This window comes from Solanum tuberosum, unplaced genomic scaffold, assembly GCF_000226075.1.
Source record: "Solanum tuberosum cultivar DM 1-3 516 R44 unplaced genomic scaffold, SolTub_3.0 scf01156, whole genome shotgun sequence".
NCBI classification, from domain to species: domain Eukaryota; kingdom Viridiplantae; phylum Streptophyta; class Magnoliopsida; order Solanales; family Solanaceae; genus Solanum; species Solanum tuberosum.
In genome coordinates this window covers 6626-19692 of record NW_006240089.1, presented here as the reverse complement: position 1 = coordinate 19692, position 13067 = coordinate 6626, and the positions used below count along the sequence as shown (strand labels likewise).

The 13067-nt window shown below is 33.3% G+C and overlaps 1 protein-coding gene and 1 long non-coding RNA gene across 4 annotated transcripts; one reads left to right on the top strand and one right to left on the bottom strand.

The window, feature by feature from the left end:
- Positions 1–703: 703 nt before the first annotated feature.
- Positions 704–6400, bottom strand: LOC107059302 (uncharacterized). 3 transcript variants are annotated; one of them, XR_001472590.1, is made up of 5 exons: positions 5638–6400; positions 4348–4420; positions 3060–3287; positions 1164–1266; positions 704–1010 (listed from the first exon to the last, which is right to left on the bottom strand). It is a non-coding gene; the product is annotated as an uncharacterized lncRNA (long non-coding RNA). The 3 variants fall into 3 exon arrangements; XR_001472588.1 differs by having other exon boundaries at positions 704–1266; XR_001472589.1 differs by having other exon boundaries at positions 704–1266; positions 4348–4407; positions 5638–6398.
- Positions 6401–6923: 523 nt separating this feature from the next.
- Positions 6924–12833, top strand: LOC102593479 (histone acetyltransferase type B catalytic subunit). The gene is made up of 10 exons (XM_006367900.2): positions 6924–7089; positions 7163–7204; positions 8110–8219; positions 9213–9281; positions 9624–9662; positions 9735–9811; positions 9936–10035; positions 11550–11625; positions 11699–11859; positions 11940–12833. Exons 1-10 carry the CDS (start codon positions 7011–7013, stop codon positions 12582–12584), a joined length of 1398 nt encoding a protein of 465 aa, XP_006367962.1. The 5' UTR covers positions 6924–7010; the 3' UTR covers positions 12585–12833.
- The last annotated feature ends 234 nt before the right edge of the window (positions 12834–13067 follow it).

The window sequence follows — 13067 nt, the reverse complement described above, 5'->3', positions numbered from 1 at the left end:
AGCCGACAATTTTTTTTGTTAATTATTGTAATTTATAGTTTCTTTTTCGTCAATTTCAAATAATATATGTTCTTAATTGATACATTTTTTGGAGCCGACAATTTTTTTTGTTAATTATTGTAATTTATAGTTTCTTTTTCGTCAATTTCAAATAATATATGTTCTTAATTGATACATTTTTTGGAGCCGACAATTTTTTTTGTTAATTATTGTAATTTATAGTTTCTTTTTCGTCAATTTCAAATAATATATGTTCTTAATTGATACATTTTTTGGAGCCGACAATTTTTTTTGTTAATTATTGTAATTTATAGTTTCTTTTTCGTCAATTTCAAATAATATATGTTCTTAATTGATACATTTTTTGGAGCCGACAATTTTTTTTGTTAATTATTGTAATTTATAGTTTCTTTTTCGTCAATTTCAAATAATATATGTTCTTAATTGATACATTTTTTGGAGCCGACAATTTTTTTTGTTAATTATTGTAATTTATAGTTTCTTTTTCGTCAATTTCAAATAATATATGTTCTTAATTGATACATTTTTTGGAGCCGACAATTTTTTTTGTTAATTATTGTAATTTATAGTTTCTTTTTCGTCAATTTCAAACAATATACGTTTATCATATGTAGACGACATTTCACTCTGAAAATCTATGGAGTCACCCTAACACACCAACACAGCAGGGAGACAAATATTGAAAATCACACAACATGGACGTGTTGGTATAATTCTAATACCATGTTAATAAAATGGATTTCAACATAACTAACACAAAAAACTAACTCAAAATATAGAACATAAATGTTAGATAACATACTCACACCATAACTACGGCTGAAATCAAATTACTAAACTTCAGTAATAATTAAAAAAGTAGTGTGGGGACCTGAAATAGAAATATTTAATCATAACATATGATTGCTCAACTCAGCTGTGAAATGCAAGAATACATTTGCACTCCTAAATCCTCAATTTGCAAACCTTGAAATAAAAATCTCAGACTCCTAACAAATACATAAACTAAAAGGCCATAAGAAGAGCATCAATAAACATAGAGTCATGGCAACACAACATCAATACAAAAATTTAACACTTTCAAAGAGTGTGGAACGATACATATAATAAATTCAAAGTGATAAAATGGAGAGATGGTAAACCTCACAATAGCAAGTAGAGCCAGGGGCACGAACAATATAAACACTCCATTGTTGATCCTTCAGAACAGGACTCTAACAACACATCTCATCGCATTGTCCAAACCTGCATATACCCTCTCATTTTTTGTTCTACCTTAATTAAATAGAGAACCATCGGGGTTTCAAGTTCAATAAAAGATGTTTACTAACCATAAATTAGTCTAACAAATAAATGTCTCAACGATATATTTTTCCTTCAATATTCTAAAGGGATGAAACTTTATGGACGTCTTGAAAATATGGATCATAAATTAATTGTTAGTTCACCAACTAATAATATTCCTAAGAACAACTTCACAATATTATGAATTCAGTATTTGTGTGCCAAAAAGAGGAGCAACTATTATGCTTTTAATTATTCAAGAGCATGGATAGTACTACTGATGCAAGGAACAAAAAATGTTGGGCTAGATTATTTATGCAAAGAACAAATAATGAAGTTGCATTCTACAAAGGAATCTTTAGTTTTTTGTTTTAACATATTAATCTCATTCCTATTGCAGAAGCCAACAAAAGCCACGACCTGCTTAGTTCATTCTTGAGTATTTCTAGCTTTTTCATTTCCCACATGATGAACATGTAGTAACTTCCTCCTACTTAGTAAGCTGATAATATATAAGTTTAACAATATAAAATATAGAATTTACCATTCAAGTTATAGAATAGGGACAACTGCTAAGCTTCTTTGAACTAATGCCCACAAACTAAGCATAGCATAAAAAATGATAGCATTTTTCACTTAACAATTAAAATCCAAATAGCAAATCAAAAAATAAAGGATTCATTTTTTACAAAACCTGGAAATTAATATGGACAACTACACAAAAAATTATGTTAATTTCATAAAAACAAAGAGCTAGCTAGTAATTAAACTTGTTTAATTATCACTACAAAGTTGGATGATGCGTCAGCCTTCTTCACAAAGTAACTACATCAATAATCCTATAGCCATAGTTATAGGCAGCTGTAATGAATAATAAGTTATAACTACAGCAATAGCACAACTTTGGCTCACTGACAGACTTGACAACTTCAAAAAATGCATTTTTCATGTATCAACTCACATCACATACAATTACCTTCTCTTTGATCTGGCACTCCACTTGATTAATAACAAGAGGAATAAGAGCTATTTCGAGAAGATCTTCAGTTTTTCAATAAAGAAATTGCTAACTCCAATAGCTCTAATTTCCTAGAATCATGAAGTTTCTTTGTTACTTACCATGTGCTAAGTATATCTGTTGGAATCAAATTTTCAGGTTTAAAGTTATTGACAACATTTTTCACCAGAACAGGCCAATGAATCTTTAAAAAGAAAAAAATAAGCCAATAGAAAAATACGAATGTAAGACAAGCAGAAGTTTAACAACTCAGTGAATCCCCATTTTGTTGAGAATTTATTTTTAAGACACAATAATAATAAGTAATAGTGCCAATTAATAGAGCTTTTGGGAGCACTTCTACAGGTGAGATCTAATATTTTTCAGGTATGTATATGAAGTCAAGTATCACAAACAATAGCATATGCAAATCTCTGTACAATATTCACAACATACAGATCACATATAGTCAGGTTGTAACTTTGTTAAATGCCATTTATACATCATCAGAATCATAATCAGTGCACCTACACAAATTCATACATCATAATACATGAATATCTTTAAGACATTACCAACATAGCAATTGTTTGAATGCATGTCATTTGAATCAACTATGACACATAAGCAAAAGAATAATTCCAAGTTTAATTAGATTAAAGCAACTACCCTTCATTTCGGACCAAATTGATGCTAGAACAGAAAAGTTTCTCCATAATAACCAACACAAACATTTGCTATAAATGAATAAACTTACTTGAGTGGTCAACAAATCTATAGCAAAATGGCGTTGAAACACATGTGTTCTAGGATACTTAATAATTGCCTCTAATAAGGGCCTTTTCTATCTCTCTGCCTCTCATATCAGCAGCATGGATAATTTGGCGATGGGAGTGGCCAGCTTCCCTGGCTAGATGCAGATTGCCATCCTCCCCATGATCAAACGAAGCACTCATAACAATCAGTTCTCTAATTCTCTCAGGTCCTTCAGTACACACAACCCGGAGAATGAAGATGCACTTGAAAAGAATGAAGATTTTAAAAGAGTAAACTAAAACAATATTTTGGAGTAATAAATCAGTCATCTTGTAAGTTTCACTTAGAACATTGATTGCATAAGAAACACAACTATATGGACCAAGTTTTTCCCAACTGAGAAGAATTTATCAATTGTGATGTCCCACCAATCAAGCACAACATAAAACTTCCTTGAAGTCAATATATGTTTATAGAGATAAACAAAAATAGCATAGAGCAAACTAATTGGTGTCCCTTAATAAAGTGGTGCTGATTTAGGGAAAGTGCTATTATACCTTTGTGTGTTCTCATCTAAAAAAACACCAACATAGTACTATGGTACAAAGTAAATGAAATCCCGCTATCAAACCGAAAGAGACAACACAAGTTTATTTCCAGTTTAATTTTATTTCTTCCTTCTTGCATGTCACTTTCAAGCTCTCTTCGCCAAATGTTCAAATACATAAGTCAACAATCTGAACCGTGAAGTATAAGACTACTACATACTCCAATTAAAATCTTCTGTATTACCAACCATTGGTTTCGCAACTCTCTAACTTTCTTCAGTTTCAACTTTTAAGAACTTACATCAGAAGTAGGAATAGGCATAGAACCATTCTTGCAAAATTTCTTTCTAGCACTTCAGCTTCAAATCGAAAACAAGCCTAACTGCCTGATTGCTCTTACACTTTTCCAATATTTGGGAGTTCTACATCCTGCGGCAAAAGCTGTCTATACAGAAAGTTCATTTAATTTCGACGTGATACATAGATCGAGAACTTTCTTATTCATCCAACCAAGTAGTCTGTGAAAATTTGTAAAGAAAAGGGAAATAGTTTCCAAAGAGAAAAGGCTGAAAAACTGACAACTGCTTTATGGAAATGAAGAGACAAATATTCTGTGGACTTACTCTAATAACAATTGAATGGAAGCAAGTTAAAGATTAAAGAACACATGCACTTGAAATAGTCGCGGGGTTGTTTTAGAAATCAATATTGTAATTCATAAAAGTAGAATTTGGAACTTACATTCCTCCCGTGCATTGTCAATTCGCCACCAGCATCACACATTTTTGCAGAAAACTCTCCCTACAAAAATTTACTGATCATAAAATTTTGAGTAATGGTTTCAGGCTAAATACATTTCAAGAAATAAACTACTAAATGGAGGATTCTATAAACTACAACATTGAAAAGATGAATTAAAAAATGGGAGTGGAACAACCAAAATAATTCATTTTATGCTCCTTAATTCTCACTAACTTTGTAGCTCCGCCTATTTTCATGTCCTTAAGAGGGAAGAAATAATCGAACCAAAAGGAGAAATAGAAAAAATTATAAGTATTACCCTGGTTTAGCTCTTCCCCTTTTAAGTATATTATCCTCATTGCACATGTTAAGTACATCTACAAGCTTTGAGAAGCCCCATCAAATTAGTACACTTATACTATTATTAGTTTATTATAAGAATACTAAGTGCATCTAGTGTAATCACTCTCAAACTTATGCATAGTTAAATTGGTGTACCTTAAAAAGTAAATCGCTTGCTACTGAATGGAGAAGCTTGACGTCGAAAACATTGAAAACTTGACCACCAGTATATCCTTTTCCCAAGATGAACCTTGCACCATACCAGATAGCCAAAGCATAGCTGGAGTACATAATAGCAAAATGAAAATAGCTTAGTCTTTTAAAATGCTTATAAGAATTTTTCACAACTTGCTTCTCCCCTGAAAAAGATGCAGCACGAGGAGGAAACAAGGTACATATCGTCTACTGGTGATTATTTTCTGAAAAGAAAGTGAAACAAAGATTGTTTTGCTCCCAATATAAATTTCATCAGATCATGGGCATCATACTAATTTAAACATATGACAGGAGCCAATTGTTTTTTCGACCACCATTGCTACCTTGGCATAAGCATCTTGTCTACGTGACACCATCCTAGATAGGATGAGACACATTACTCCACCAAAAGTGGAGTTCAAGCCAGTATCTAAGCATCTAACACTAACACCTTGGCAATGCATATCCACACAAGTCAAAATATATATATCCACATAAATCCAGAAAATTCACCTTATATATACAGTGTAATTTTTTATCGAGGGGGTTCGGGTGAACCCCCTGGACAACACGTGGGTCCGCCCCTGTCTACAAGCTTTGAGAATCATCCTCATTGCACATGTTAAGTACAACTACAAGCTTTGAGAAGCCCCATCAAATTAGTACACTTATACTATTATTAGTTTATTATAAGAATACTAAGTGCATCTAGTGTAATCACTCTCAAACTTATGCATAGTTATATTGGTGTACCTTAAGAAGTAAATCGCTTGCTACTGAATGGAGAAGCTTGACGTCGAAAACATTGAAAACTTGACCACCAGTATATCCTTTTCCCAAGATGAACCTTGCACCATACCAGATAGCCAAAGCATAGCTGGAGTACATAATAGCGAAATGAAAATAGTTTAGTCTTTTAAAATGCTTATAAGAATTTTTCACAACTTGCTTCTCCCCTGAAAAAGATGCAGCACGAGGAGGAAACAAGGTACATATCGTCTACTGGTGATTATTTTCTGAAAAGAAAGTGAAACAAAGATTGTTTTGCTCCCAATATAAATTTCATCAGATCATGGGCATCATACTAATTTAAACATATGACAGGAGCCAATTGTTTTTTCGACCACCATTGCTACCTTGGCATAAGCATCTTGTCTACGTGACACCATCCTAGATAGGATGAGACACATTACTCCACCAAAAGTGGAGTTCAAGCCAGCATCTAACACTAACCTCGACAATGCATATCCACACAAGTATTTGTTAACTCTACCCACCAATCTTAAGCAGATAGATAGAAATTACCTATGGTGTTTTTTAACTTCACTGAACCATCCAAAAGTAATATGTTGTTCAGTTTTTGGAACAAAAGAAAATAGCTTCTTAAGTTTTTTCAAAAGAGCAACCGAAAGGAAGTAATAACTTATATTAACAAACACATACATATACCAAAAGAAAAACAGAGTATTGAAACAGAAGAAATAAATACACTTTTTTTCAGAGAATGAAATTCAGTTCATCAAAGGGATGAAAATGATAATAAAACGAAATTAATAAATAAAATATAATGAAAGAAGATTTAAAGCTTACGGAGAAAGAAGATTGATCATGATGAAATCTGCCGGCTGCCTTTCTTTTTGGATTTTCTGTTAAACACCTCATAAGTATGCCATCCATCTTCAACGATTGGGTTTCATCATCTTGAATGCTTCAGCAATAGCTGGTAGGCACCAACAATTAGAAGTGAATATACCCGATTTGAGTACAAAGGAGAATAAAGAAAGAGAGAACTTCTACAATCATGTTTGTGCATAAAGTGGGTTGAAATCCTACGTTTGGACTGAGAAAAACTGATGACCGATGATTCTAGAAGCACCGACATAGAGCATGAAATTACCAAAATAACCTTGGTCGTCCTCCTCTTCACCTTTCTATATAAATAAATAAATAAAATATAATATATAATATATATATAATAATAAAATAATAGAATAAAAAGTGTGTGAGGTAAATTTGAGGAATTAAGGCGATAAGTAAAGGGCGGACATGTTATATATTTATGCACAGGTCCCGTCTTTCCCGCCTCAGAACATTTCCCGCTCGGAGCAAAACCCTAACGAGCACAAATGGGGACGAAGCATCATTCCTCCTCCGATTCAATCAGCGATCCCAAAAAGCGCCGTCGCGTGGGATTCTCTAAGACCGGTCAGTGATTCATTTTTAATGGAGTTACCCACTGTTCCTCTCATCATTCACTTATGTTTTTCTTCTTCTGCAGATGCTGGAATTGAAGCTAACGACTGCATTACTATATACATAGGTTTGAATTTAGCTTTTTTCTCTAAACTCAACTGTATTGAAGTTAGTATCCCCTCGTTTTAGTTTCACTTTATGAGTCCCTATACTAAGGCCTCCTCTTTGTTGTAGTGTAAGAGAAGGTAAAATTGGTCGGAACCTGAAACACTTTTTTCTCCATTCATTAGTATACATATTTGTTATAGAAAAATACCTTGCAAACTCAGAGGTGTTCTTTTCCTATTTAAAAAAATGAAATAGATCATGATTTTCATTTTTTTCTTTTACATGAATTGGAATATGCCATTACTTTCTATGATATTACTTACCAATTTACAGTTGTGAAATGTCTTTTCAAAAACTAGTATGTTTTTATATACACATATATTTGTCAAATTAAAGTTTATTTACTTCTTCAACTAAATAGAAGTTTGTTAATTTTAATTGTTGACTTTTATTTTAAATAAAAAAACTATCTAACCACATGCAATTACACTTGTGCAACCTAACATTATATTGGGAATTACACTGTTATTACACCGGATAGCGGTGCTATGCCTTGTCTAGCTGCTCATTTACTTAAGCTTTGATTCTGCCTTACTCCACCAATAAGCATGTGGAAGAAAGAGGGGGTACTGGTTTTGCAGGCATGGATTTCTAGCTGAACATAGAGTGTCTTCTTTAATTAACTGGATGTCTCTTTTTTTTTTTTTCTTTTTTCGTACAGGCTTGTTTAATTAATTAATGATGTATGTCCTAATGCATGGTTTCTCTCTGGCCATCATTAGGTTAACTTGGACCTACACATTGTTTTAAGTTGAGATGTTTGACAATGTAGTTTCTTTTGGAATGATTTGTCTTTGTTTGCCCTTGGGAACCTGATTTTCTTCAGTACTGGTCCCATAACACGTATGTTTTTCTTGTTCTTAGTTTCTAGCGCAGAGGATGTTGACTCCCCAAGCAGTTTCTGTCTTGAACCAATTGACTTGAATCAATTTTTTGAAGACGATGGCAGAATATTTGGGTATCAGGGTCTGAAGGTAGGCCTCCTTCTGAGAAGTGCTATTTGTAGCAGAGTTGTTCTAATTGGTTTCATTTACTCTTTAGTACTTCTTTTATATACACCTAAAAGAAGAATTCTCAGATCAAGAAAATAGTGGAGAAAATTGTCATGCACAGTGACTTGAGTGCTCCTTTGACATGAGTGTCCAAGTTTTTCAACAGAAAAACATATGATGTGACTGCATTTGTGTTGGACATGTGCCAAGTGGTGTTGGTATTTGACTTGGTAGTACCTAAAACCTGCTATTTAGTATCTACTTCTGTGCCACGAATATCCTGACCTACCCTTCTATATTCTCTCTCTTATACGTCTTTTAATGGCTCAGAATATTGTTCAATGAGGTTAATGGGGAGCATACATGGTTTAAGAGGGAGGATTGTAGTCTTTGTCTGAAAAGAGAGAAGGTGTGGAATGTAATATTTGTTAGGAGAGGAAATAAATTTAGGATGTGGGGTGAAGGTTTGTGAGATTCTGAGATTGCTTGCAAGGGTGGCTATGTGTGTGGGATGGGTGAGTATTGAAGTTCCATTTAGTGCTTTCAAAGTGCTATCATCTTGCTAACATGAGCCCTCCTACATGTTCTGGAGTTCGGATGAATTCAGGAACTTCAAGTTCTAGGCTGCATTGTCATTTCTAGTTGGTGCTTATGAAGTTATGGGTTAGCCCATTGCACCTGGCTTCTTGCTAGAGTATTCTGTTCGGTTTCTCTTCAAAGGTCTGATTCAATAAGGGTACAATTTAGTCTACCAAAAATATATATTGGATAGCCCAGTAGTGATCTTGAATAAATGTCATAAACTTGGAGTCACCCCAGCACAAGCACTCAGATAATGCTGCGCCCCTGTCCATCTCCATAGGGAACAAGAGAAAAATGAAAGAATGTGTCATGCTACTTGGGTTTGATAATGCTTTTACTTGTATTGAATGTTCTTTTAGTTTATCTGATCTTTTCATGTCTTACATTTTGCAGATCACTATATGGGTTAGCTTGATATCCTTTCATGCCTATGCTGATATTTCTTTTGAAAGCTCATCAGATGTAAGTATTCTTTTTTTCTTGTTGCTTTTGCTCCTACCATTCATTTTTTTAAAGTATAAATGAGTGAATTCTCTTGATGCTGAATAAAACTTTGGTGTTTATTTAATCATTATGTGTTCTTTCACTCTTCTATTGCTTCTGCTCCTGTCATTCAAACTTATTCTATCTTTAATTGTTGAATCTCTTTGTGAGTTATTTCAGATTTTCTGAATGTATCTGATTATAAGTGGATTTTTGCAGCTTGAATAATAGCCAAAATTCATTTTTCTCCAAAGGGTTCTTAAATCTTGTCATTTGCTCGACTTGTTTGTTCTAACTTAATTATGAATTGTTTTTGGATAGGGTGGCAGAGGGATCACAAACGTAAAGTATGCCCTTCAGGTAATGACTATATGGATTTTCTCTTTAGTTTATCTTTAACAAGACAGGTTTTAATTGTGATGTTTCTAGCAGAATATTTTTGCTGAGAGTCTTGTTGATGAAAAAGATGCCTTCCTGCAAACATTTTCAACTGAAAGTCATTATGTTCGGTTTGTCCATAACTTTCTTGTACCTATTTTTTCATGTTGAGTTTTCTTACCATCCATGAGGACTGATGTTTTGTCCTACCAATTTCTAGCATATATTTAGATGATAAGTTGTGTTCACACACAGGTCTGTTGTCTCAAATGCTGAAACACTGCAGCATAAAGTTTCAAATGGCTGTAGCACTGAATCTAATTGTCTTTTGAAATCAGAGCCTTCAGATGTAGAGGTGCCTTCTCTATCCCTTTTCTTGACATATTAGGATAGGGATGACAGAAGATTCATCTTTTTTTGGGTCCTGTAGTGCTTGTTTTGCATAATATCTTGCTTGTGTTGCTCTTTTTAGATATCATTAAGGGGTCGTTTGGTTTGAATACAAGTTATGTTGGGATAAGTTATGTTGGAGCTGGGAGTAATTTTTATTGCTTGTTTGGTTTGTCATATTCAAACTTATATTCATTGCATAATTTCTAAGAATAAGTTGTTTGTTTACAAATATACCCTCCACCTTATTTAATTTTTTTTTACATTTTCTTTGCAAACTTTAGTTATTCGTTCTTAAAAATAAAATTTCCATCTTATTTAGCTTAAATATTTGTGTGTGCATTTCCATGATTGTGTTGTGTGTTTTTAAATTAAACTTTCATCTTATTTAACTTCAAAATAAAACTTCCATCTTATTTAGCTTAAAGATAAAATTTCCATATTATTTTAGCTTAAAACTAGAACTTTCATCTTATTTAGTTTAAAAATAGAACTTCCATCTTATTTAACTTAAAATAAAACTTCCATTTTAAGTTTATTAAAGTAAAAGAAATTTTATTATTTCAATTATCTACATTTTAAAGTTCTCTACTTTTTAATTGATATATAAAATATAATTTTTAAGTAAGTAATAAACTATTTAATTAAAAATATATAATTTAGTAGTGGAGTGAACATTTTAAGAGAAATCAAAATATAATAAACATAAGAATTAGGCAAATAAATTCATCTTATAATATATTGATAAATAAAAATTATATTTATAAAATGCAACTTTTTAATAGAAAAATATATTATCATAAAAACAATGAATAATTAAGGTTGTGAATGCTATTATAAATGTTGTTAAAAATTATGTTAATATACATGAATGTAAAAGTGGTGTATAAAAGATAGTTTAAGGAGGACATTTTGTTATTTTACATACTTTATCCAAGATAAGTTCCTGGGATTACTATTCCACCCCCAGAGAGGGATAACTTATCCAGTACTAATTTTTAATCCTAGTATAAGTTATCCCAGCCTTTGCAACCAAACAATGGATTAAAGCGCACTCAAAGATTAAGTCCTCTTATCCATCACACCAAACCCCTAAGAGCATGGAACGAACTAGTACTAAAGCAGCTACACTACAGCTGCCAATCCAATGTTAGTTTGGAATATGGTGCAAGATATCTTGTAGACCTACACGGACTAACATCTTTCTGAAGCATTTATTTTGGTGAACTTCTGTCTACTATTTGGATTAAGAAAAAATGGTATAAAAAGCTACTCCTACTTGATTGGAAAATCGTCGTATTTTCAAAATAAGATTTATGCTCCTGACGTTTGTGTGTCTCATCTGCGCTCTCTCAAACATTTGAATGATCACTTTCTTTTGCATGCAGAATCTGAGTATGTTGTATTGAAATGCATTATACCATTGTGTATTTTGTGAAAAAAACTGAGGATTGATTATCCTTGTTGGAATTGCTCCAGGTATTCCGGATCGCTGGCACGCCTGTAGGACACCTTTATAGTAGATTGGTGCCACTTGTACTACTCTTAGTGGATGGTAATTGTTGTATTTTATTTTTAAAAGATTATATCTATGGGTAGCTTCAAAAGTTAGTGGTATTTTTAACCAGGTAGCAATCCTATTGACGTCCTTGATCCTAGATGGGAAATTTATCTCCTAGTCCAGGAAAGGAAAGATACCCAGGAGGATAGCCTTTCAAGGTTGCTTGGTTTTGCAGCTGTTTATCGTTTCCATCGTTATCCTGGAAGTACACGCATGCGACTTGGGCAGGTAAATGATTGACAGTTCATTATTACAACACACATTTTTTTAATGTAGTTCTTCGTTGTAACTGATTTGGATTTTGGCAGATACTGGTTATGCCTCCTTACCAACGTAAAGGTTATGGTCGTTTTCTTCTTGAGGTGCTGAACGGGGTTGCAGTATCTGAAAATGTGTATGACCTGACTATTGAAGAGCCTGAGGATTCTCTTCAATATGTTCGATTGTGCATTGATGTTGAGCGTTTGCTTGTATTTGACCCAATCCAGCAATCCCTAGAATCAGTTATATCACATTTAAAGCAGGAAAATTCTTTGAAAAAAAGCTACATGTGCAAGTATGCTCCACCACTGAGTGCTGTTGAAGATGTGAGGAAAACTTTGAAAATCAACAAGAAGCAGTTTGAGCAATGTTGGGAGATTCTTATCTATCTTGGGTTGGCCCCAATTAACAAATATATGGAGATATACCAGGCAATTGTTTCACACCGAGTAAAGGCTGAAGTTGTAGGGATAGATTCAGAGGGTGCGGGGAAGCAGGTGATTGATGTACCAACTGAATATGATCAGCAGATGTCATTTGTGATGTTCAAATCGCAGAATGGTGAATCTAGTAGCATAGAGACGGCTGACAATCAAAGTATTGTGGAGGAGCAGCTGCAGAAACTGGTGGATAAACGAATGAATCAGATCAAGTTGATTGCTGAGAAGGTTTCTGCTGTTCATCGGCAATGAAGACAAATGCAGCTGCTATTTTCACATCCCAACAAATGCATATTCCAAGGTGTTGATGCAGAGGTTTTGGAAATGAAAAAGGAGTGGCTGTACATGAACTGAGCTGTACTTTACTAAGGTTAAATTAGTTTAGTCTTTCAATTATGTCCGACTTGTTTACTTAATGCGTGAACTAATTGGATATGAGGCAGCATTCTGCATTCTCCCTCGATTCTTTTACTGATTTATTTATCTTGTAGTTTAGAGTAATTATCAGGTATGTGCCAGCCAAATGAAGCAATTGGAAAAGAAATTTGAATCGCAGCACCTTGGGCTGATTTACAATACCTTTACCTCAGTAAATGGGACAAAAAAAGAGAAATCGATCAAAAAGCTTTTTGACCTCAGTATAATGAGTCGTTGTTGTTCTATAGTGTTATTACTGTTGGATTTTGAATTAAAATAAAATTATCCAGAATGCAAGGGTGAGCCTCCAAACTATCA